This window comes from Chrysemys picta, chromosome 1 (assembly GCF_011386835.1).
Source record: "Chrysemys picta bellii isolate R12L10 chromosome 1, ASM1138683v2, whole genome shotgun sequence".
Taxonomy (NCBI): domain Eukaryota; kingdom Metazoa; phylum Chordata; order Testudines; family Emydidae; genus Chrysemys; species Chrysemys picta.
In genome coordinates, this window is record NC_088791.1 from 334,371,021 (window position 1) to 334,398,030 (window position 27,010).

The 27,010-nt window shown below is 40.8% G+C and overlaps 1 protein-coding gene and 1 long non-coding RNA gene across 24 annotated transcripts in view; one reads left to right on the forward strand and one right to left on the reverse strand.

Moving 5' to 3' along the window:
* LOC122174252 (uncharacterized) overlaps positions 1-12,016 on the reverse strand; it is a 33,998-nt gene extending 21,982 nt beyond the window's left edge. Inside the window, exons 1-2 of the long non-coding RNA XR_010601161.1 lie at positions 11,866-12,016; positions 1,174-8,065 (exon numbers count right to left, since the gene is read on the reverse strand). This is a non-coding gene — a long non-coding RNA (uncharacterized LOC122174252). The remainder of the gene's footprint in view (positions 1-1,173; positions 8,066-11,865) is intronic.
* The window catches only part of DLG2 (discs large MAGUK scaffold protein 2), a 1,449,438-nt gene that overhangs the window by 1,397,831 nt on the left and 24,597 nt on the right, over positions 1-27,010 (forward strand). For 12 of the 23 annotated variants that reach the window (XM_005287552.5, XM_005287557.5, XM_005287555.5 and 9 more), the window contains 2 exons: positions 21,625-21,724; positions 26,933-26,974. In XM_005287552.5, coding sequence (XP_005287609.1) covers positions 21,625-21,724; positions 26,933-26,974 — 142 coding nt within the window. Of the gene's footprint in view, positions 1-21,624; positions 21,725-22,721; positions 22,768-26,932; positions 26,975-27,010 lie in introns of all 23 variants that reach the window. The other 11 variants (XM_005287556.5, XM_005287558.5, XM_065595657.1 and 8 more) reach the window with 3 other exon arrangements.

The following is a 27,010-nucleotide window of genomic DNA, read 5'->3' on the forward strand; positions in this document are numbered from 1 at the left end:
GCATCCCCAAGGCTTCTCTAATTTATGGCATGTACTGGAAATGGAGTTAGAGGGCCCCCAAAGCTGGGGAGCACAAAGGTGATTTAAAAGTCATCTTTGAACCCTTCTCCTGAGCTGTACTGAGGCCTGATCTTCCCCATTATTCCAATAGAAGGGTAGCATGTCAGTAATAACGAGTAACGTCATATTTGCCAAGTTGCCTATTCAGCTCTTGGACACTTCATCTACTGCAGGCTTTAAACGTAATAAAATAAATTTTCCCTTTCTAAACTTAAGGCGTACGGTAGTTGATGCTTGTAAGATTTGCACTGAAGAAAAGAATCATCAGCACTGGAGGATGGAAATATCACAGAAGTGAAAAGAAACTAGACTGTAATCTGCTTTACTCTTACCTGCAGTGATTGCAGTGAGTCTTTTAGCCGACAAAAATAGCATCTCTCTTGTGTCCCGGTCTTCCTCTCTCCCTCCCCACCCCCATCATACATTGTTTCTTGAATGTGGGCTGGAGGCATTTTTTTATGACAGATCTTGTAACTCTTTTGAAAAGAGTTTTACAACAGCTTACTTTGAGTTTCTAATATTCATGAAGTTTGCCTGTTTCCATCAAATTGCTCAAGTATCTCAAAGCATAAGATGGAGTATGCCCTTCATAATGTGCAAATAGTTATTTTCTATTTCTGTTGGAGCCCTGTGTTGGCAGTGCTTTTCAACTCTACATTCACTTTAAAAAACAAAATCCATTATCCACTAGTGTGACCAGGGTCTCAGGGGGGCCCACACTGAGATCGCTCAATCAGGACAAACTGCAAAGAACGGGGCAGACAATCCTCAAAACTGGTGGTTATTCTTGTACTTAGATTCATCAAGCCAGCAACAAAATAGCTTCTACAATACCTTGCTGGTTACCCAGAAGCCAAAAACACATCTCCCTTAAAACAATCCAGCCTTGGGCTCCCACCCAGACAGCCAAGTCAGATATGATGAAGATTACTGAAAAGTTTGTTCATCATATGAAAAGTTCTACCAATCCCAAAGGATCGGACACATTACCCACCAAGTCAATGAATATTTCAGATCTTACCCAAATAAACACTGACAGCCAATTCTTATTCACTAAACTAAAACATATTAAAAAAGAAACGAGAGTATAGGTTAAAAGATCATTATACATACACACATAAATAAAATTCTTAGGTCGGTTTCACAGTAGAGGTGGTGAGCTTTAGAGTTGCCAAGAGTTCTTTCAGAATTAGTTCCATGGGTTATAGTCCAATGTCCAATATCAGGGTGATCCAGACTGGAGCTGGAGCCCTCAGTCTTGTGACTGAAACTGCCCCTGATGAAGCTTTAGCAGCTCTGAGATACAGGATCAGGGCCCTAGAGTTCTTTTTATAATTCTCTGGCAGCCTCTTGACAGCAAGTGTTTCTTGAGTGAAGTATTGTGGCTTTGAAGTAAAACCTATTTCCTAAGCACCACCAGTAATTAGCTACATGAATTAGCATAAGGCAACTGCCCATCTCCCACCATTTACAGGAAATTTACTACATACTTCAAAGAAAAATAAAGACAATGATATTACTGCATTCACAGTCCACCTAAATGTTCACATCTCCCTTTGATCACTAACAGAATACAGTGACAGACAGGAACAGTTTGGTTACATTGTCAACCTCTAACAATATATACGTAAACAGAGGGTGGTGATGGAAAGCAGGAGAGAGTTCACTTGATCATTACCTGTTAGGTTCACTCCCTCTGGGGAACCTGGCATTGGCCACTGTTGGTAGACAGGATACTGGGCTGGATGGACCTTTGGTCTGACCCAGTACAGCCATTCTTATGTGCTTATGCTCTTATGTTCTTAAACACACAAAAACATACAATCATTAACTAGTAATATGTCTCCAAAGGTTGAATTTGGGTCATGTAGCCTGCTAGTTAATTAACCCTTTCTGGCTCAGTGTCACAACTAGACACTGAGTTTATTTACTTCTTGCCTTTAGATAGTATGGACGGACGTGGGGCTACATGTACAGACTCAGCTCAAGGCAGCTTTCTTTCTCCAGCTGCTGAAAGAAATTAGGAACTCTTGAGAGGTGATGTAAGCAATCTCTGAGGTGATGACAAGAGTGCATCGCTCTGGATTAAGCATACAAACTTCAATAGATGCTTTCCACTCCAAAGAGAGTGTCATGTTTGTGAATGAGTTGTGACTGCTCCAGGAGGAAGAATGCAGAGTGTTTGAGGTTAAGATGTGTTGTCTTAGAATGAATGTGTGGGGAAATGCCAAAGACTTCCGCTTGGACTGATTATCCTCTTGAGTCACTCCCTACAGTGACTCAGATGGTCAAGGGAAATTCAGGTTCTGATGCTTTCTGCCATTCCACATTGTCCTATCCATATCCACTACTCTTCTCCCTATTCTGTTAGCCGCTCATTTAGAATCATAGACTTTAAGGTCAGAAGGGAGCATTATGATCCTCTAGTCTGACCTCCTGCACAGCGCAGGCCACAGAATCTCACCCACCCATTCCTGTATCAAACCCCTAACCTATATCTGAACTATTGAAGTCCTCAAATCATGGTTTAATGACTTCAAGGTGCAGCGAATCCTCCAGCAAGTGACCCGTGCCCCACGCTGCAGAGGAAGGCGAAAAACCCCCAGGGCCTCTGCCAATCTGCCCTGGAGGAAAATTCCTTCCCGACCCCAAATATGGTGATCAGCTAAATCCTGAGCATGTGGGCAAGACTCACCAGCCAGCCTCCTGCTGCAAGACAAGAAAGAAACCAACAGAACTCCACTGGCCATCACCTACAGTCCTCAGCTAAAACCTCTCCAACGCATCATCAGTGATCTACAACCCATCCTGGACAACGATCCTTCACTTTCACAGGCCTTGGGAGGCAGGCCAGTCCTCACCCACAGACAACCCGCCAACCTTAAGCATATTCTCACCAGCAACCACACACCGCACCATAGTAACTCTAACTCAGGAACCAACCCATGCAACAAACCTCGATGCCAACTCTGCCCACATATTTACACCAGCAACACCATCACAGGACCTAACCAGATCAGCCACAACATCACCGGTTCATTCACCTGCACGTCCACCAATGTAATATACGCCATCATCTGCCAGCAATGCCCCTCTGCTATGTACATTGGCCTAACTGGACAATCCCTACATAAAAGGATAAATGGACACAAGTCAGATATTAGGACTGGCAATATACAAAAACCTTTAGGAGAACACTTCAACCCCCCTGGCCACACAATAGCACATCTAAAGGTAGCCGTCTTGCAGCAAAAAAACTTCAGGACCAGACTTCAAAGAGAAACTGCTGAACTTCAGTTCATTTGCAAATTTGACACTATCAGCTCAGGATTAAACGAAGATTGTGACTGGCTAGCCAACTACAAAAGCAGTTTCTCTTTCCTTGGTGTTCACACCTCAACTGCTAGAAGAGGGCCTCATCCTCCCTGATTGAACTAACCTTGTTATCTCTAGACTGATTCTTGCCTGCATATTTATACCTGCCTCTGGAAATTTCCACTACATGCATCTGACGAAGTGGGTATTCACCCATGAAAGCTTATGCTCCAATACGTCTGTTAGTCTGTGAGGTGCCACAGGACTCTGTTGCTTTTTACAGATCCTGACTAACATGGCTACCCCTCTGATACTTGATTAATTTTAGTGTCCTAAAGATAAAGAGTCTGGTCTGTACTTTTATTAAAGGCAATTGGTTGGTATATTATTCTTAAGCTTCCCCGGGAAAGGGGGTGAAGAGGCTTGGGGGAATATTTTGGGGAAATAGGAACTCCAAGTGGTCCTTTTCCTGAATCCTTGGCTAAATCACTTGGTGGTGGCAGCAATACCGTCCAAGGACAAGGGGAAGTTTTAACCTAAGCTGGTAGAAATAATCTTAGGGGGTCTTTCATGCGGGTCCCTACATCTGTACCCCAGAGTTCAGAATGGGGAGGGAACCCTGACAGAGTTACACTAATGCAAGTGAGTAAGAATTGCACATGACAGCCCTTGATCTTTCTTTATACACCAATCCCTTCTATTGCCGTTATTTTTGTTGCATTTCTCTGAATTCCCTCTAGTTTAATTTCCTTGTGATAATGAGGCAGCGGGTACCAGCTGTGGATTAACAGTCCAAGGTGTGTGTGTGTGTCAGATACAGTACTTTTTTCCCCCTTCTTCTAAATTTGGCATTAAGAGACTAGTAATAGGTGTTTAGTGAAAGATAATGGAAGTGTCGAACATTAAAATGTGTAGGATTACACGTGGGATGAATTACTAAGTGGAACAGAGGTTGAAAACAAATTAAACAAAGTGAATCTGCCCACAAGGGCCAGGTGTAGGAGATTTAGTGAAGGTGGTGTAGGCACTGACACTGAATTAAACATCTTTGTTCCCTTTCTCAGTCAGACTTCTCCCCCATAATCTAACTCCACAGACTTTTCTCTGCTCTGCAACAGTCCTTCCAGGTCTGTTTTTCTCCTAGCTACTGGGAGTTGGCTACCCATGTTATATTGTGCTGATAACTCTGAGCACTGTCATTAGAATGAGTACTAAGGGTACGTCCACACTACCTGCCGGATCGGCGGGTAGCGATCGATCTATCGGGGATCAATTTATCGCGTCTCGTCTAGATGCGATAAATCGATCCCCGAACACGCTCCCGTCGACTCCGGAACTCCACCAGGGCGAGAGGCGGAAGCGGAGTCGATGGGGGAGCCGTGGCCGTTGATCCTGCACCGTGAGGACGGGAGGTAAGTCGAACTAAGATACATCGACTTCAGCTACGCTATTCTCATAGCTGAAGTTGCGTATCTTACATCGACACCCCCCCTCCCCCAGTGTAGACCACGCCTAAGTCTTGAAATAAATTGGAGCATCAGTTTGTATTCTGACTGCTGTCGTAGAAAAAGGAGAATCTTGTGGTTGTACTCCCCAGGAACTGGAAACCATTGCGTTTAGGAGCAATCTGCCTGTCTCTGTGTGTGTGCCTAATCTGCCACAAGTGTAGTATCAGAAAGAAAAGGTGGGTGACTAGGAATATTTTAGAAATGAGCCTGAGTAAAAAGATTGAATATGGATCCAGATCCCAAGTTTGGGGACACTTGAATGTGAGGTTTTGATTTAGGCTCATCTCACCTCAAACCGTAGTGAATATTTTAGATACAATCTGGCACAAACACTGAAATTTTATCATTGCAAAGTATGTTCTTCCACACTAATTTACAATGTGAACTCTGGTATATAAATAGAACAAGCCATCAATAACACTCCAACAAATACATTATGTTTTTTCCCAGAACAAAAATATGTTTTGTTGTCTCAGCGCAAGGCAATTATTGGACACCTATTGGTTTTAGAAATAACGTGTTTACATGAAATTTGTTCAGTGTGAGAACTGAATGTTACATTTTCTACACTTCTGGGAAACTTGAATAGAGCACATGCAGAACTAGATCATGGTTTTCTAGCTGGTTTACCTCTTTGAAATGTCCAGAAACAAACAACTTTCCCAATCTCTCATCATAGTTGAGAGGTAATCACTTGTCTTTGAAGGAAGGATAAGGTTTTTCAATGGAATTTAGACAGGTGATTTGCTTAGGGAAGACAATTTGTTTTTTTATATTAGAATAAAAAGCACCTTTGTTTTTAATTTTTATCCTTAGAGCAAAATGTTTCTTCTTCATGCAGTGATGTAAAGGGGATATGATCAGAAGGTTTGAGCAAGGGACTAAGAGAGAGGGATGACTGCTGAGGCCCTATTCATGTCAGTGGGAGATATATGCCTCCAGTTAATGGGGTAATCAGGTTGAAGGTCTGACTCCTGGCTCTCTTACTGTTTCTTGATGTCTCCTTGGGCAAGTTACTTAACCTAGGAGCAGAGGCATTGTTCTAAGGCATAATGCCTCTGATGCTGTTAATCAGGCTGTGTTCTTCCTCCCATCCTCTCAGGTGCTCAGCCTCATAGGACATATTACTGAAGCCTAGAACGGTTGTTTTAGTTTGTAAATATAATAATGGTGAAAGAGAGCCTCTAAACAGTTTCTCCTGAGAGTGATGGACTAATAGCACTGACTTCATAGCAAGGAGTCACGTGCAACCAGGACCTTCAATATCTGTGCTACAAAACTCTTGGCCAGAAACTACCAGAGACTAATTATGAGCATGTTTAGCCTTTTTAAAAGATGTAGCGGGCATTCTAGTCCATACTGGGGAAGGGTCATGGGCCTTTCAGTTCCCACCCAAACACCCACTCACCTGCCCTCTCCCTCACTAGCACATGGTTTTCACTTGATCACGAACATGAAGTGAAAGTGACAAGGGGTTACTTGCCTCTCCCCTTCTACCACTTCCTTAGAGTGATCAAACACATTGTTTAGTAAAGTAACTATTTAGGAGCTCAGACTGCACAGTGATGGGTGTGTAATATCAATGCTTAACTAGATGAGGTTAGGTGGGAACATCTGAAAACACACAGAGCCATGTACTTTCCTCAGTGAAATTATGATGTCAATGAGAATATTACCTCTTCTGGAGGGGCAATGTGTGGCGCTTCACTGCCTGTATTTGTATAGCTAGAGATACAAAATTTCCAGACAACAAACACCCATTCTACTTAGAAAAAGAGCGTTGAATAGGAAATGGTTCTGCATGTCAACTAATTCACATTTATTTTAATGAGTTGAGGTATGTTTTCAGAATTGTTTTATGAGTCAGTATTTTGCTTGAAGTACACCCACTTCAGAATGATTGAAATGTGCTTTGATGTAGCTTTTGAGTGAGCATCTGCAAATAATGTTCAGGCATCATTCTTACGAAACCTTTGTTCCTACACCTGCATTGCTAATTGGCATAAAACCTACTCTAAAAGTCGTGTGGTATAGTTTTTCAGCAGATATTCGTATTCCGTTTATACATTAGCTACCACTCCCGAATTACTGTTCTGTAAAGAATAAACAAACATTTACATCTCATTATCAAATATTAGGGGCTCTCTGCTGCACAGTTCAGTTGTGGAGTGTTCTAGATATAAACGCAAAGTCAAAAGTTAAGATGAGGACAGGAAGTGACTTATATTCTTCAAATTTAATGGGATGCTGTCATCCAGGCTTGTTTGACACTTTTTAAAAAATAAAGTGTCTGATAAAGGCCTGTCACAGGGATGGCTGCCTCCTGAGTACCCCTTCATGGGCAAAGGTCACTCTGTGGCACTCTGTGCACGCCGAAAAGAATTGAAAAAATGTCATTCCAGGTTGAACAAAAGTTTTGTTTCATTTTTGAGTTTGTGCCTTTTTTAAAAAAAAAATCTTGAAGTATATTTCAAAGCAAAAAGTAATTTCAAATCAAAATGTTTCATTTTGATTGTCAAAATGAAACGTTTCGACTTTCTCTGCATTTTTTTGACTGAAAAAATTTGGCAAATTTGACACAAATTTCCAAAATGTTTCAGTTGACCCAAATCTTCTCTTTCTTTCTTTCTTGCAACCAAAAAAAAAAAAAGTTTAGTCTGACAAATGTTACCTAGCTCTAGCCCTAAGTGCAACAATTCCAAAGAAGCTCAGGTCCGCTATATTCTCTGGGCACACACCTGCCTGTTGCCTCTTCCATTTCAGCCCTGCTGTTGGTGAACTCTTTTCTGTAAGGCCTGGGAAAAGGTATGCACGGTCAAAACCAAGGGTGAAACTGAGAAACTGCAAAGCGATGTCAAATGCACAAAATATAAGAATTGGAAACAGAGAGAAAAATATTATTGAATCCATTCTAATGACAGTTTTCTTAAGGGGTTACTTTGGACAATATTAGATAGAAACTCTTCAGTTGGACGTGTAGTTGTTTTTTTCAAGTTGACATTGTGCCTTTCAATAATACAGTTGTCTTGTCTGTGGTCTATCTGCAAGTCTCAGCAAAAAGGTCAAGGATTTCATCAACACTGAAACTAAACTACTCTTTTCCATGTAGAAGTGTGGTCTTCCAGGGAAGGGTTAAGACACATTGGTGAGGCAATGTTGGGAAGCCTGTCCTTACTGCAGCCCTGTGAATAAACAAAGGTACCTTTCTGAGAAGCATTAAATTTACTCAAATTACTTTATTTTAAAAGGTAGAAAAGCACCCTGCTTCAGGAAAGCATCAAGGACAGCACATGCGTAAGTCCCATGTATGTCAACGGGACTTAAGTGTGTGCTTTAAATCAATTACATGCCTAAGTGCTGTCCTGAATATGGATGGACTCTCCCGGGTGGATTTAAGCATGTTCTCATGTGATTTCCTGAATCTAGGCCTAATTGTATGACCCCAGCATATTCTACCTGTGTCCTTATTATACAGATGTTTGTCAGACATCTTTATGTCCAAATTAACCATGTTAGGAGACCAAAAGGGAAAATCACTGACCAATATCCCTTCTGTAGAACTGTAAAATAGGTTACTATTTTCTCCTCTCTTGGCAACCTTGATGTTGAATGAAGCCCTCTTCCTCTGTGGCTGATATCAACATCAAGAACATCCACATCAAGCAACGCTGCCAGTGTCAGAGTAGGATGGTGTTAACAAGGTTGCTTGCCCCTCCATGGGCCGGAGGCCTGGGCCTAGACAACCTTGATTTACTGCAGAGGCACACCTGAGAGAGTTCAGCTGTTCCCTCATCCACGGTAGCAGGAAGCTACAGAGAGCGGGAGAAGCTCAGGAGGCTCTGTCTAGAGAGACTGCAGTGATTGAGAGAGGCTCCTGCAGGGAAGAGCTGAGACCAGTGGAGTCGCTCTAGCTAGAAAGGGCTGGAGTAGCCTGCTAAAGCAGAAATACCAGGGGAGTTTGGCGCCTTGCCCAGCTGGAGGGAAGATTTGTGTGTTTATTTTTTACCTCTAAGTTAATAACCAGCTCCTAAGGAGGGCTGTTGTTATTGGACTTGTAAAAGTCTCTTCTTTGAGTTAACTGAGGAACTGAGCAGCCAATTGTAGGGCTGCCCTGAGGCCTTGAGGGGGCACTTGGGACACTGCCAGCCTGGTGACAGATGGGAATTGGGCTTCAGCATTTACTATAACGTCATAGCTGTTCCAGCAAGAATATGTAAACTGTAGTGGTCGCCTGTTTCTCCTTTAATGACATCACTATGCTGTTTTTGGCAGAAACTCAGCAGAGTTTCTCTGTTTTCCTTTTATCTGCATGTGCACGCCGTGTGTGCAGTGTGACGGGGCCACTGATTGAAAATAAAAACAATAAAAATAAACAAACTAACCCAGGCTCTTCACAGAAGTTAAACCTGCTAGGGGAACCTCCCACTGATTGACTCATCATAGATCAGTGCTTTGAGAGAAGCCTGAGGGAGTGGATGGAGATTATAAGAAGCAAAGTGCAGAGCAGAGATCTTGGCTGCACTCAGATTTCTAACGAATGTTTGGTATTGGCTCAGGAGATCAGTATTTGACAGTTCTGCATCTAGAACTGTTTGCCCGAGATCCGAGGTAAATGCACCACTCCCCCAGCGCAGGGAGGTGTTAGTTGCACATACGGCACCAGCCTCACCCCTACCCTCTCTCCTGGCATTCTGCTCGGCAGCTTTAAGTTCCACCAGAGGCTCCTTGGGTACCACACAGATGGAGACTGCAGTGGGCACATGTGGAATACCACACCTCAATACCACCCTTGTCCCCTGCCAGCACCACAGTTCAGACTTGTGCTGGCCACCTCTAGGCCCCACTGATGGAGGAGAAGTTGGGTCTTGTTTGTTCCTCTGCAACCCCTCTCCAGCGGGCTTTGCATCAACTGGGTCCTTGATCCCTGCTGTCTGACAGCAGAAGCTGGTGTAAGCCAGTGGTGAATGTGACTCTAGCACTCTGGCTGTGAGTAACTCTAAGCGTTGTCCTGAGCCCATTCGTTGCCTCGTGCTCCCCCTTCTCCTCCCTCGCCCTGCTCCTTTGGGCTGAACAAGTTTCTCTCCTTGCTTTGGCCAGGAATATTAGAGAGACTGCTGACATCAGCACTCTAGCCTGTTGTTTTGCTGAAGTAATGAAATGAAATGTGGGTGATGGAACAGCAGTCAGCCACAACAATTTCAATGCCTAGTCTCTGATCATTCCAGGGCATCTCAAAGCACTTTACAAAGTTGTACAGTAATTTAATAATACAGTCTGCTGGGCCAAGCTTGCAGCTGAAAGTAAAGGAAGACTTGAATCTTCAGTTTCAATGTACGCCACTGACATCTCTAGGGAGTCGGCATGACTCAAAGAGACTCGTGTGTTAATAATGAAATAGTTCTGCGAACCTTAAAGGGATATTGTCAGGTCAAATTTGGGCCCAATTGTATGTTTTTCAAAATACAGGCTCTTATTGAACATAAGACCATAGAAATGTTTGCATGCATTTAAAATAAATGGAAACTTGTTTATTATTGTTATTTGAAAGGAACTATTCTCAGGAAGGGTTTTCAATCCAAATAAGGCTCCATTAGTGCATGGGACATGGAAAGTATAAATGATATGAAACAAAGTGCAACATATGAGTATGTGGGGAAGGTGAAAGAAATGCAAAAAAACCCACAACAGAATGGACTTGATCCACATAGGGAAGATCTATTCTGCATACAGGCAGCTTGTAAGATTAAACAGTCAAAGGCCAACTTCAATGTGGCACTCAAAACGTTTCTGCACCCTTATAGATATATATGCATTCTTATGTAGTCTTTACAGTTTCTGCAGCACTGTAATCACATGATGTTTAATTGCAGGATGTCAGACTATTGCCCAGATCACACACTATATTATTAAACTATTTTTCTATAACATTAGATACAGGTGTGTAGCATTTTGCAATATTGTTTACTACTCTGCAGATGCCAGAGAGAGAGTTGATTAAAGTCATTTAATACAATATATCTTTATATGGGGAACAGATGATTAATTATAACATACAATGATATTGAAAATTTGCTGGCCATATTTAGAACACCTAAATTCACAGCTCAGTTATCGTCCTAGTTAGCTGCCTCTTCACCTAAACTACACCTAAGGAAGTTTAAGCTCAATTTAACTCTACGTGCATGCTATTTTTATAGCTTGCTACCTCATGTCCTGAATTAAACCTAAGGAAGGCTGTGGTATGCACAGATAAATTAACTTAATAATTAATTGGCTCATATTCTCAACTGCATCTAAGGAAATCTGTGCCACTGATTGAAAAGAAAATTCATGGTACGTAGAGTAGTATTTAAGTCAAGGTATTTAAAATAGCCACTAATTAGTTTGGTTTTGGTGGGAGGCCCTCCAGAGCGGTGGACTTCAGAGTTACTACCTCATTGGGATGAATAGTGCAGGTCATACTTCTCAGTGCTGTTGTTTCAGGCTGCAGACTCAGGCAAGTGTCACTGCATCAGTTATTCTCAGGCCATGTTTGGAAACTTTCAGGAACATAGCAGTTTCCACAGTGGATCAAACCCAAGATCCATCTAGTGCATTAGCCTGTCTTGGACAGTGGCTAGTACCAGATGCTTCAGAGAAAGGTGTAAGAACCCCACACTAGGCAGATGTGGGATAACAACACACCCCCTCCCCCACCCACACACACACATAGATCTGACCCTGATCTCTAATCATTAAAAATTGGCTTAAACCCTTAAACCTTTTCATCACACCATGAAGTCTAAAAATACAAATGTTTTAAATGAAAGCTGAGAGATGAGACTCTGACCTGCTTCCCTGGCTCCAGGAGCCAGGCATTGGGCATGTTCCTGTCATGCCTATTAACCTAGCCCTGTGTGTGTGATAACTTAATTTTTTCCTAATTTGATTGCTTAATCATCTAACTTTAATTTAGCTCATGCTCAAATGGAATTATACTTACCTTCTCTACACTGGATGAATCAAAGTTTGAGTCCACTGACAGTCTTTGAATGTGCAGTAAGGTATTCTTAACCTGATGCTTATAGTCCTAAGGTCTCTCTTTACTCAGCACTCCAAAAAGGCAGCATAATAAGGTTCCTTATGTAAATCATTCTCTATACACAATAGGCCTGTTTCTGCACTGCCTATCACTGTTGTGTACATCTGTGTAAGGGGAGTGCCCAAGTGTAGTGGTAGAAATGATTAACTCAGGATGCAAGGCTGGGGAGAAGCAGGTTTTGTGTAAAAGCATGCATGACTAATAACATGTTGTCCAGTGGATCAGATTAACTGAAAATATTGAGTAATGGAAATCAATGCCATAAACTTCACTTGCAAGTCTAAGGAACAACCAATATTCAATTGCAAATCAGTGCTTTTCTGATCATCGGCAATTAAGAAAAAGAGCTAGGAAAACATCTGACCAAAACCAAACTAAATTTAAGCTGAAAAGAAGTTTTCTAATAGATACTGCAAGATAAATTAAGGGCCATGAGCACACACAAGCGAGCAGCATGCCAATGCTTTCTCATTATATGCACACAAATGTAACTGCTGGTGCTTTGTGACAAAGCAGACTCATTGCTCATAATTATGGAATTACAGGGAGACAACTCCATGATGCACCCGAGCGTAGAATGCCACTAAAAAGCCATCTACTTATTTCCCTTGAAATGAATTATCCAATCTGCTTGGCACAATATTGCCAAAACAAAAATCAATTTTTTAATAATGCCAATTAAATTTTGTAGCAGTAGAGAGCACCATAAAAAAGAAAACTACATGGTGACCATATTACTTAGTGCAGTGACTCAGATAGTCTAACTCGGAGCGTTAGCTGGAATGGAGCCCAAGTTCGTGACAGGTGTATGGGTAGTTAATTACAGAATCTTAGGCCTTTTTCTGCTCCAATTTCTAGTAGGTCATCCATTTCTTTCCTCTCCCCCTCTCACCTTCAAGTGCAGTGTTATTCCCCAGGGTATTTATTATTAGTAGGTTCGTTTTAAATGTGCAAAGTGATTCTAGATTTCTCCACTTCCTTTGGGGGAGACTATTCCACATTCTAATTGATTTCACTATCAAGAAGTTTTTTCCTTGTATTGAGTCTAAATTTCCCCTTTCTTTATTTCATCCCATTTTTCTTGTTTGCTGTTACCACACTGAATAAATCCTTTCCATCTTTGTTGTTCACATCCTTCAAATACTTGTAAGATGATATCCTACGTTGCTTGTCACTTAGCCAAGTTATGACTATTTAGGTCCTGGTGCTGCAAACACTTATGCAGTGTGAGTAACTTTATATAGACGAATACGCCTATTGAACTCAATGGGGTGTTCACCTGTGTAAAGTTAAGTGCTTGAGTGTTTGCAGTATCAGGGGACTTAGCTTTTAAATCTTCTCTCATACACTAGCCTCTCCATCCCCCTAATAATGTTTGTTGTTTTTCACTTAATTGCCTGCATAATGTGATGCCCAGACAAATACGCCATGTCAGGTACAGTTGCTCCAGAACTGTTCAGAGAGGGATTGTCACATCCTTGGTGAAGTGGGATTCCTTTGCATATGTTATCCAAAATAGCACTGGTCCTGTTTTTGCTGTGTAGAATATCACAAACTCACATCTAATCTGCTGTTCCAGATTTTTCTCTCTGCTTGTTTATTTCTGGTTAGGATTATTTCTCCCTAAATGTATGAATTTGCATTTTTCCAAGTCAAATCTCCCAACCATATTGCTCACTATAATTTCCTTTCTCTTATTTCTCTGTCCATCCTGTAACTTCTAACACCTCCCAAATTAGTGGCATCTGCAAATTTAATCAGCCTGTTCCTTTATCATCATCAAAGATGCAAAGTCTACTGAGGACTGTTGTGCCAGCCAAAGTGACCACAGCTGATAGCATCTCCGCAGGAATCATACAGTGAAGTTACCAGATCTGGCTCAGTCCCGTGAATCCAGAAATGTCTGGAGCAGTCCTGCAGGTGATGCCATTTAGGATCAAGGCATGCACCTCTTTTCACATCAATAGAGAGTACGGTGTACTGTGGTGCATTTGTCCATCCTGGCAACATGGCTGAAGAGCATTCAATGCTGCTTTTGAATTTAGTGAGTGGCTGGAGAAAGGCCAGATCTCTGCAACATTATGGCATTTCACACAAAGTCAAACCAGTTTATGCTCAGAATTTGGTGCTGAGAGCGCCTATAAAACAGCCTTCTAACATTCCCATCGCAAAACCAGATGGCTCTTCCCGCTTATCAACAGATCCATATTTTTAAACTCTATCCTTTGGGGGTGTTCTTTTAATTAAAAACTTCAAAGTTTTTTTCATAACTTAAAAAAAAGTACATCTGGTTTTAAGTAATGTATAAAAGGTGTTTTTTTATGTGCAGTGAACTATAATTATACCAAGATTGTATCCCATGGAGTTGTGTGCTTGTGTAAATAAGAAGATAACAGAATGGGGGCTATCCACTTTATTGCACTGAATACAGCATGTATGATTACCTGCCTTGTGGGCGGGTGGTGTATGTGTGCATTTAGTGCAAGGAGCTCGTGACCCTCAGAGACCAAGTTCGGGCTCTGGAGACCAGAGTGGCTGATCTAGAGCTAAGGGAGATAGAGAGGTACATAGATCAGACTTTCCAGGACACCATAGAACAGTCCCACCCCCAGTCTGACAGCCTCTGTGCTGTTGAGGAGGATGAAAGTCTCAGGGAAGGAGAACATCAAAGTGGAGCAGTCGGAAACTATCCCGTAGTTGGGACCCTGCTTCCAGATGATGTCATGGTCTCCTCTAGCACTGATGATACCTCTCTGGGTGAGGGAACTCCAGTTATTAGGAAGAGACCGGTAATAGTAATGGGGGATTGGATCATTAGAAATATAGGTAGCTGGGTTTGCGATGACCAGGAGAACCACATGGTGAATTGCCTGCTGGGTGCAAAGGTAGAAGATCTCTTCATAGAAGATTAGGGTTGGAAGAGACCTCAGGAGGTCATCTAGTCCTACCCCCTGCTCAAAGCAAGACCAATTCCCAACTAAATCATCCCAGCCAAGGCTTTGTCAAGCCGGGCCTTCAAAACCTCTAAGGATGGAGATTCCACCACCTCCCTAGGTTACCCATTCCAGTGCTTCACCACCCTCCTAGTGAAATAGTTTTTTCCTTATATCCAACCTAGACCTTCCCCACTGCAACTTGAGACCATTACTCCTTGTTCTGTCATTTGGTACCACTGAGAACAGTCTAGATCCATCCTCTTTGGAACCTGCCTTCAGGTAGTTGAAGGCTGCTATCTCTTGAGACATCTAGACAGGCTTATGTGTAATGCTGGGGAGGAGCCAGGGGTTGTGGTACATGTAGGTACCAAAGACATCGGTAAAGGTAGGAGAGAGGTCCTGGGGGCCAAATTTAGGCTGCTAGGTAAGAGATTGAAGTCCAGAACCTGCATGGTAGCATTCTCTGAAAGCTTCCGGTTCCATGCACAGGCCCACTTAGACCTACAGAACTGCAAGGTCTCAATGCATAGATGAGACAGTGGTGCAGGGAGGAGGGGTTTAGATTTATTAGGAGCTGGGGAACCTTTTGGGAAAGGAGGATTCTATACAGGAAGAATGGGCTCTACCTAAACCAAAATGGAACCAGATTGCTGGCAGGTAAAATTAAAAAGGTCATAGAGGAGTTTTTAAACTAGGGCTGGGGGAAAGACAACAGGTGTGGGAGAGAACACGGTTCAGACAGAGACATCCCTTAGGGGAGGATCTATTAATGGGGATTCTCTATGTCCTAGTAAGAGGAAAGGATGGAAGGTGATAAAGTACAGGCAGGATCTGATGAGAAACAGTCAAATGAAAAAGAGTCCCATTCAATTACATCACATAATGGCAGACAGCTAAAAAGTGACAAATTTTGTAAGTGCTTATATGCAAATACTAGAAGTCTAAATACTAAGATGGGTGAACTTGAGTGCCTGGTATTAAATGAGGATATTGATATAATAGGCATCACAGAAACTTGGTGGAATGATGATAATCAATGAGACATAGTAATACCAGGGTACAAAATGTATACGAATGACAGAATAGGTTGTGCAGGCGGGGGAGTGGCACTATATGTGAAAGAAAGCATAAGTCAAATATAGTAAAAATCTTAAATGACCTTCTCAAGGCTGCTTCCCCACTCTGAACTTTAGGGTACAAATGTGGGGGCCTGCATGAAAACTTCTAAGCTTAACTACCAGCTTAGATCTGGTCCGCTGCCACCATTCCCAAGTGGATTCCCTTCCCTGGGAAGCCTTGAGAAACTCTTCACCAATTCCCTGGTGAATACAGATCCAAACCCCTTGGATCTTAAAGCAGGGAGAAATGAACCATTCCCCCTCCTTCCTTCCACCAACTCCTGGTGAATACAGATCCAACCCCCTTGGATCTAAAAACAAGGAAAAATCAATCAGGTTCTTAAAAAGAAGGCTTTTAATTAAAGAAAAAGGTAAAAATTATCCCTGTAAAATCAGTATGGAAAATAAATTAACAGGGTAATCAAACTTAAAGAGCTCAGAGGACCCCCCCTCTAGCCTCAGGTTCAAAGTACAGCAAACAGAGATAAACACTCTAGTAAAAGGTACATTTACAAGTTGAGAAAACAAAGTAAAACTAAGACGCCTTGCCTGGCTGTTTACTTACAAGTTTGAAATATGAGAGACTTGTTCAGAAAGATTTGGAGAACCTGGATTGATGTCTGGTCCCTCTCAGTCCCAAGAGCGAACGAACTCCCAAACAAAGAGCACAAACAAAAGCCTTTCCCCCCCCCCCAGATTTGAAAGTATCTTGTCCCCTTATTGGTCCTTTGGGTCAGATGCCAGCCAGGTTACCTGAGCTTCTTAACCCTTTACAGGAAAAGGATTTTGGAGTCTCTGGCCAGGAGGGATTTTATAATACTGTACACAGGAGAGCTGTTACCCTTCCCTTTATAGTTATGACAGACCTAAACTCTGCTATAGAATCCTATGGATAATAATTCCATGCTTCAATTATAAGAATATAGCAGTAGGGATATACTACCGATCACATGACCAGGATGGTGATAGTGACTGTGAAATGCGCAGGGAGGTTAGAGAGGCTATAAAACTAGAAAACTCAATAATAATAACGGGGGATTTCAACTATCCCTATATTGACTGGGTACATGTCACCTCAGGACGGGATGCAGAGATGATGTTTCTTGACACCATAAATGACTGCTTCTTGGAGCAGCTATTCCTGGAACCCGCAAGGGGAGAGGCAATTCTTGATTTAGTCCTAAGTGGAGCACAGGATCTGGTCCAAGAGGTGAATATAGCTGGACTGCTTGGTAATAGCAACCATAATATAATTAAGTTTAACGTCCTTGGGGGGGAGACATCAAAGAAGCCCACTGCAGTAGAATTTAACTTCAGAAAGAACTACACAAACATGAGGAAGCTAGTTAAACAGAAATTAAAAAGTACAATCCCAAAAGTGAAATGCCTGCAAGCTGTATGGACACTTTTTTAAAACAGCATAATAGAGGCTCAAATTAAATGTATACCCAAATTAAAAAACACAAGAGGACCAAAAAATACAACCATTGCTGAACAACAAAGTAAAAGAAGTGGTTAGAGGCAAAAAGGCACCCTTTAAAATCCCACTGAGGAAAATAGAAATAAACTCTAGCAAGTCACATGTAAAAGTATAATTAGACAGGCCAAAAAAGAATTTGAAGAGTAATTAGCCAATGACTCAAAAACTAGCAGCAAGAATATTAAGTACATCAGAAGCCGGAAGCCTGCTAAACAATCAGTGGGGCCACTGGATGATCAAGCTGCTAATGGAGCACTCAAGAAAGATAAGGCCATTGTGATGAATTCATTGCAGAGGCTGTGAGGGAGATTCAGCACCTGGCACACTGGGGCACTGGCTTCAGGAGCTACCCATCATATCAATAATAAATACGAATAACCCCACCCATCCCAGCAGAATCCAAGGGAACACTACCTCCAGTTTGATACTTTGCCCTTTATCACTACACTTTCTTTTTGAGCCTCCAGCCAATTTTCAGTCCATAAGGCAGTGTTCACATCTAAACCAATGAGTGCATTTTAAGAGTAAATTTTTGTGAGATACTAAATCACATGCTGAAATCTAAACATACAACACCTGCGGCAGTGTCTTCATTCACTCATTTTGTAAATAAATCAAAATTTGTCATCAAGTTGTCTGGCAAGATTGTCCTTTTAAAACCCAGGTTGCTTATTACTTATGATTTAATTAGCCTGTAGATCTTTGGTGATTTTTTTGTGCCTGTTCTATTTTATTAGGGATTAAAATTGGGTTTCCTGGATAATAAGTGGCATTAAAGGTTTTATTGGTGGTTTTGTGACTAAACAAATGTTCATATAAATATTTATAAATGTTAAAAATAGAAACAAAAATATACATTTCTAAGTATTAAACAAAATTTACCCTCATCTGGTGAACCTGAGCAGCAAGGGGTATTTTTACCTGGTTTGTACTTCTTCCTTGTGTTCCCAATATCCAAATCTCTAGGTTCACAGGCAGATTTACCTTGATCTGAGCCTGTTCTAACCCAAAATTCAATCTTAGGCTTGGTCTGCGCTAGCAAATTATGTCGGTATGACTATGTTGCTCAGAGGTGTGGAAAATTGAATCTGTGTCTCCCAGAGCCCGGACTACTGTTCTAGCCACAGGACCCTGTAAAATGAGTATAATAATGCTCCCATCTCTGAGGGATTTCCTGAGATTTAATGTTTGCAAAGCAGTTTCAGATTCTCAGGTAAAGGCAAACCATTGTTATAACATGGTGGGAAAAGGTGACATTGTTTATGTGTTCCAATTCTAAAAGCCACTCCCTGATACCAATGTGACTTTTCAATGCTGTGGGAGCTATCAGCTTGGTTGAATGAACTAGCTGAAGAAAGCATTTTGAATGTGCCAGGAAGCCACAATGGCTTTTCAGGCATGTCTTTAAAAGAAAGCTTTTCCCATCTACAAAACTAGCCTGAAAAAGATACAGAAGCTAGACTCCATCAAGACCGTGTCTCTCATTCCAATACAGTATAGATACATTACACAGAGAATACAGAATCAAACTTATTAGCAAAGACACTTGAATTCAAGGGTGATTTAGTTGAGTAGTGGGAAGGGTTTTTCTAAAACAGGATGATCTCTCTTGATATACAGCGGTCAGAGTAATGTCCGGCTGGATTTTGCAATGCTTATCACCAACTACTAAGTTAAAAATTAGATGTTTTGTTTAGCTTTACATGAATGTGGTAAGATAATTTGTAAATAACATGTTTTACTGCTCCTTATAGAGAAAAACACATTGATTATAGAAATGTTCTTGACACAAAAAAATAGGGAAATTCTTTAAGGCCAAAAAAATATATAGTATTATCCTGGTACAGTTATTTGAATTTCTGTCACAACATGGAAGGTATTAAATCCGATACTGTGCAACTGGACACACAATGGGCATTTGGTTAAGGGAGAGTGGATAGCAGGATAGTACGTTTGTTATACTGGTGTCTTTTCTTGGAGCCAGAACGCAAGGTTTGTGCCTAATTAATATCATACTAGGAATTGTAAGCCAGGAAATTTGTAAACCCCATACTTTCTTTCTCTAGAAAAAGCAGTCTTTTCTAATAATTTAATATGCTAAGAATGATCTTTTAGCTGTCCCATGCTATAGTGCATAAGAAGTAAAAAATAACAACACTTTTCTGGTTGAAATGTACTTGTTGCAGTTTTCACTATAGATTGCTTGAGGGGAATAATTTTCATAGAGCGGATATCATTTATAAATGTGAACTAGAATGGTGCTTCGTCTTAATGTTTCTATGAGCCACAGCATATTTATGTACCAATTTGATAACCTTGTCTTTAATTCCAAACTGAAAAGGCATTTGGTAATGAAATGACTATAATTTTAGACCACTTCAGTTTTTGAGGTATTATTGTGTATATAATTCTTTTCTTTAAAATTGTGATCCTTGTATATTATTATGTCAAACTCGGATTAATCATGACAAACAACATTTTCATAACCCAGGAAATGTTAACATATTACATTCCTTGCTTTGGAAAGATAAAAGAAGTGATCACAGAAAACACATTTTAATTTCCATTCTACCCTGCAGGCCATTTAAGTGATGTAATTTGCATGTCGATCCCATTTTCACCCACCAATTACTATAATATGTCATGTCCATATTTTTAGTCCCTGGCTTTGTTTCATGTTTGCATTGTTTTGAATTTGCATGCTGTCTGTATTACTTATGCATGACATCTACATTAATTTCAAGTTGAATGTTTGCATATTCTGAAAGACATTCATGGATCATTTATTCTACATGTGTATTTTTTTCTTTTGTTTTCAGTTACTAAAGTTTAAATATGCTTGAAATGTAAAAGTGGCATGAAACTTTTGTGACACAAGTAAAATACCTGTTTTCATAGGTTTTTAAGTGTTAAAATTTTTGACTTCACAACTTTTAGAAATCTGTCATATTCTAGAACACCTTCTATGCTGTTAACATAACAAATTATGTTATCAGCCGCTAAACTTATTTCATTGTATATTTAGGACCAAATCCTGGTTCCTTTATGCATGCAAACAGTCCCAAAGAAATTGGATTAATTGCTTAAGTGAGATGAGAAAAAAATGGCTCTGAATGCCTAATGCCTATATCCTGCTACGATTTAATAGAATGTGATGAAGCTGTCTACAAAAATAACACCTTTTGTCACACAAAATGCCCATTCACCTAAGTATTAACTCGCCATATGTGGAGTTATGGCAGGATATGCAGCTGAATTTGCTAAGAAATATTGTACAGCAGCAGAATTCAATGACTAGATTATATAAAACTGAAACTATACGCACCAAGACTAATGAATGACTATGGTGTACAAACTAAAATGAAAGTATTGTCCCTTTGATTACTTGAACAAGTCTTTGAATTGTACCTCACACATTTCAAAATTAAGGGGGGGAAATAAAACTTATTATGGAACTTCAAACAGCTGCCAAAAATAAATATATATTTTTAATTGGCACAGAGTTGAACTTGCATGTCTACTGGAAGTGAGTCCGTGGATCTCTTCGATTTCTCCTTTACAGCCTACTCTTTTCTAGACAGTGAATTAATTCTGGGCAGAATTTACTATGATTAAAGCTCAGTGGTCTGACTTGAGATACACTGAGCCACTCACAATTGCGATTGACTTCAATTTGAGTGTCAGCACTTCTCAGGTGACATGCCCTGGAGAGGGCTGAACCAAAACCCCAAATCCAAGCACCCCTGAAATTTGGATGGGAGGGGAGGGAGAAATCAGAATCCATGACCATATTTGGATCCAAATGTTGTAAATGGATCCTATCATCATAATGGGCTGAACCAAAACCCTTTCTTGGAACAACCCCAAGCTTTGGAGTTTCAAAATCTGGATCTGAAGTTTGCGGCTTGATCCCATCTGTAATAAAACTGATCAGTCTTCAAGACATTATGTCCTTTAAACTGCAATCCCTATTGGAAATCATTTCTGATTCTTTTCAACCACTTGGTTTTGACTGGTTTGAGTCACTACAGTTCTCTCCACTTTTACAAACTAGTTGTTTTGTCAGCATGAGTGTGACAACAATTAGACGTCCCTGTTTTTGCCCCATGCCTTTTCTCCTTCACAGTCATTCAATGACAAGCGTAAAAAGAACTTCATCTTTTCACGAAAATTCCCATTCTACAAGAGCAAGGAGCAGAGTGAGCAGGAAACAAGTGATCCAGAACGTAAGTAACCTCTTGGAGATGATGTCACATGCAGCACAAAAATGGGTGACACGCATGACACCAGTACCCCACACATCTAGGCATACAAATAGCAAAGGCAGGCAGGTGAGGTATTACTACTGTGACCAATGTATGATTGCAGTCTGGATCCAGCTGGTGCTCCCTTCCCTTGAAACATCCTTTTCAGAGTAAGATAAAGCAGTGACCTTGGCTTCTGGCTGGAAGAGTTCAGTGTATAAATTTCTTCCCTTTTTCGTAAATGTTGCTGATTATTTTTGTTGTTTTAAATCCAGTTCTTTCCTAGATAAAATGTTCCAATTCAGAACTGGCCCAAACTGATGTAAAATCAATTTCTCCTAAATTATTACATTAATTTTATTTTTGGTTTAAAAAAACCCCAAACATTCCAGTATCATTTTTATGTCTACTACTTTTTGGACTTAATCTAGATGGCTCTAATCTCCTTCTTGATTACAATTGATCACTTTGTTGAGTGTTTTAATCCTGAACTGAAAGCCACACTTAGTGACTTTTTCTATTTCTCATCAGTTTTCTTCTAATTTTAAAAAGTAAAGTTAAAGCAATGATAATCCTCTGAATAGAATCTGGTCACTCACTGCATGCCTATATTATATATTCTGAGTATTCAGAATAATGTAATGTGTATGCTGGTGTTATACCAGAAGAAATTTAGCCTCCCCCCCCCTTAATATTCTTTCCCTGCAAATTGATCCGCTAAGGATTCTTTGGTTTTTTGGTTTTGGTTTTCTTTAGCTGTAGCAGCAGAGAGTACATAATGGTCACTGTCTTTTTCATTGGGGAACATTACTGTGGAATATGGGTTTAAAGTTGTTTCAAAAAGAGAAAGCAGGGATCCAGATTGCTCCATCTGCATGGTCAGTCATGGTAGTATCCATTTCAACTCCACTGACTTCTTCCTTCCTCTTCTGCGGCTGTTCTTCCTTTCTCATTGCTCTCTCTGGGGACTTCCGTGCAGGACATCCCCGGATTAGGTGACGACGGTTATGGAACAAAGACTCTGAGTAAGTTCCCAGGAATGGTCACTTCAACTTTTTTTTTTTTTTGGTGTTCTGTTTTTGTTTTGGCTTTTGTTCCTTCTCTGAGGACCTTCCATTCCCAGCATGCACAAGATAGAGTTTTATTTGTTACCCAGCTGTGAATGCACCAAAAATGTTTCAATTGTTTTGTTCTGCATGACAATATTAAATAACATACAGTGTATCAAACAGACACTTTTACTTCTGATGTAATAACACCTTTTGTTTCTGACAGTATGTTTTTGTTCCCATCATGGCAGTTCTGTAGATAGTAGCATACCTAAAACTTGTACTGCTGCCTAGAATGCGCAATCCATCTTGATATGAAGGGAAAGTTAAACATCTCGAGAAGATCAATAGAAAATTATTTTATGCTGTCGCTTCTGCATTTTCAGCTTTTTGCATGGAGTGTTTTTGTTACTTTGCCAGATTGTAGATTAGTACATTGCTGTTAATGGCAGAAACTATTTGCAGGCGAGAAAAGGCATAACCTTCTCCATAACTAATTTTAGAGTTGTGTCACCATTAGTGACCAATCCTTTGTCACTACATTTGAGCAATTTCTTATTCTGGTATGCGGTGATCCTAGCTCAGGAATTGATATTCTAGAGTATGCAGCATTTTGTCAGATGATTCTTCAAAAATAATTTGTTTCCCGTAATTTATTTCTAGAGAAATTGCATAGAATGAAATAAATTATTTGCAACTGAATTCCGTATACTTAACTACATTAGTATGCTGTATCCAGCCCTGAATAAGTCCAGCATAATAATACTACTTACACGTGTATTGGCTGTTTTCTTCCTTCAGTGCTTATTCTTTTTCTTAATTGAGGCATAATGTATGTGAATGTTACCAGTGCATCACCTACTGTTCCGTATGTGATTTTGGTTACAAAAATGCACGTTCATGCGCACATTTTAAAAGATTAAATGCCTGGGTTTTTTTAATTGACATGTTAAGTCATATAATGGTTGACTTTCCCTTTTAAAGGTGAAAACTTTGTCTCTTGAAGAGCAGAGGGAGAGTTATACAATGCTAGCTTTCTGGATGATGTGCAGAATTATGATTTTGCCATGACTGAATAGCTTATGGAAAGCATGATAGCATTGCATAAAATGAACCAAAGTCCAACTGATTAGATAAAGCCCTATTAAATACCTCTTCCCAGAAAAATATAGGTCCCTCTAATATACCATTTTATTGTTCTTGCAAACTTATTTGCTGACTGTCTCCATTGTTAATATTGAAGCTAGTTTTCAACTATCCGCACAATTCTAGATCCCTGCAGCCCCAGCCCGATAGTACATGTATCATGTATATTAAATAAAATATAAATAAATATATTATATAATAAATAAATTTATTAAACCAACACATTATTTTTAATGGCACACAGCCTTACGATGGGCTATAGATTATTGGTTAATAGAGGCCTTCATGATTCTGTATAAAACATCAATTTGATACCACATGTGTTAACAACAACAACAACAACTACTACTACTACTACAAGTCTGTAAGTATATGTTTTAAAGAGAGATCATCAGGATAAATTTTGCTCCAAATGTAAAAATGAACCTTTTACTAAACCCTAAAACCAATGTTTTCCATTATTGTTTTTAATTATCATCCCTTTCCCCCCCTCCCATTCCTGCAGCGCCACTCTGCACATGGACAGCTGTGTGTATTTGGAGGAGGGCATGGTACGCTGTGGGGGAGGCAGGGTGCTCTCCATGCTATTGTTGCTTGACAAGCCCACAGGGAAACAACCTTGGCCATGAATGCTGTTTCTACTGTTGCTCTCTCTCCAGGGAGTATTAACTTCTGTGAGTTGCCTCCCTTTAGTGGGAGGGTATGGGCCAGCTGCAAGTGGGCAGGCAGTGACAGAGTGAGTTTAGATAGGAGCCCAAGGAGTATCGCAGAGGAGCTAGGCCTTTCCATGCCTCACCTCTGCATGGATGCCCCAGTTTGAGGACCCCTGGACATTTGCCAGCCATGTCCCCTGCCCACTGATTTTCAGTACCCCACCCCCACTCAGACATGATGGGGTAGGAGCTCAGACTGCAGACTCTTCCTTTGACCTCCTTGTGGCTCTATCCACAGCAAGGCATGATCTGTGCCTTAGTTTATGTTGTGGTGGATGTGGGCTACATACAGCACCTGTTTTTCATTTGAGGAGCATATTGGCACAAGACATTATGTTGCTGAAGCACATTCTGTTTGTCCTGGAACTAGATTTTTAAATCCAATCACATCTAATTATGAGACTATGATTGGTCTGATATGCATCTTGCTCTTTCCTGTAAAAGCCAACAGCTGCCCAGACCTGTCCATCAACAATGCAAAATACAGAAATATTTGACAGCTCCTAGCAGTCTTTACCAGTAATTTGTTTGTGCTCTGGAGATTTTGCCAAGGAGATATGCAGATGATGATGCTTCTTGGAAAAAGTGGTCCAAAGCCATATGTTCATTAGCTTAACAATATAAACCCCAGTGGCAGAGCAGACCATGCAGCTGTACAGGCATCATGGCCCAAATGTTCAAAAGTGGCCTCTCATTTTGGGTGGCTCAGTTTTTTGGTGCCCAACTTTAGACACACATAGGACTTTGCATCTAACATACCAGTTGAATTAAGTCAATACATCTCTTCAACTGGACACCAAAAATGAAGCCACCCAAAATTAGTGACTACAGATCATTATGCCAATTGTACCCTCTACATCTGCTAGGAGCTGGCATCCTTTAGAAAGAGGAAACCACCCTTAATGGTGTTGTCTGAATTGAGGATGAAATTGAGTCTCCCAGAGGGGGCTATATTAACTTTTTACCAATTTTGGAGTGGAGACTCATCTCTGTCTCCTATCCCTCCACCCTAATAAATGAGCATTAGCAGAACAAAAAGCATAAACTATGACCAAGACCTTTTTAGATGCATCTGGGAGGGCTGTGGGCCAGCTGCAAGTGGGGAGGCAGTTCCAGTTGGCTGCTATCTGCCATGTTCTGACCAACGGATTTTCCCTGCCATGTTTGAATGTCTGAACTCATGACCAAAAGATTAACCCCATCTGACCTTAGAGGCCCTGGATGTCCATAGACAACCCCAGCTTCCACATATGATGAGCTTGTGCAAAGTTCTTCATGCCCTTATCGAGTTCCAGTGATACCTGCCCAGAGCTACCTGGTTGGTGGCCTCATTCCAAAAGCACAAAGGAAAAAACATTAGCCCTGCCAACTGCCCCGTCATAAACCACCTCTTTTGGTCCCACTCCTAACCCTTCCAGACACAGTTTCCTTCCCCTTGGTCCAGGCAATCAAGATATTTCTGGAAGTCAGTGTTGAGGTCTCCAGGGGGAGTAGATATTGTTATGGGGTTTCTTGCACTTTTCTCTGAAGGAGCCAGTATTGGAGACAGGATACTGGAGTAGTTAGACTGCAGGTCAGCACCCTGATGGTAACTCCTATGGTTGCATCCAGGCTGCTTCTGACAACGATCCTCCCTCCCCCAACCCAAACCTTGAGGGCATTAATCTTGCTAACTGCCAGTACTGTCTGAAAAAGGTTTTGACAAGCCCTGTTATTTTCATAACTGGTATTACTGCTTTATGGCGAGCTTTGCATAAATAAAAATAAAACATATGGTAAATCCATTGACTGGCAAACCCTAAGATACCTTGCACAATGACTAATGACCGGCACAAAGGGTGGAAGAAGAGCTCTAACTGTAATGAGAACAGTTCCTATGCATTAATTATACACATTATTCATAATTAAGAATAATCTGTCTAAACACCCAGGTCTTTGCATAATTAGCCTAAACGTCTAAGGAAGTGTGAATGGACTGCCATGTATTTTGGCATGCAGATGTTTGGGGTGTCACTGCCCCTTTATACAATTCATCAAGGGGAAGAAGTCCCACTGCCAGAGACATTACTAGCCACAGGTGTGTAGCCCCCTTCTTGATATACCAAGAGATAAAGCTTTCATCTTAATGGTATGAATTATCTGAGATTTTCAGATGGAGCTGCTGCACTGATTTTACTTCCACTCTGAACACTCACCTTTGCATGAATGTGGCAGATCTTTTAAGTTCTAGCTGCTTCGTGGTGCTTGGTTATATTCTTTAATTTGCTGTACTGTTCTTGCAGAACATGTTTCCTCTAATGCCAGCGATAGCGAAAGTAGCTACAGTAAGTTATTGCTTTCGTTTGGGGCTCTTTACGTTG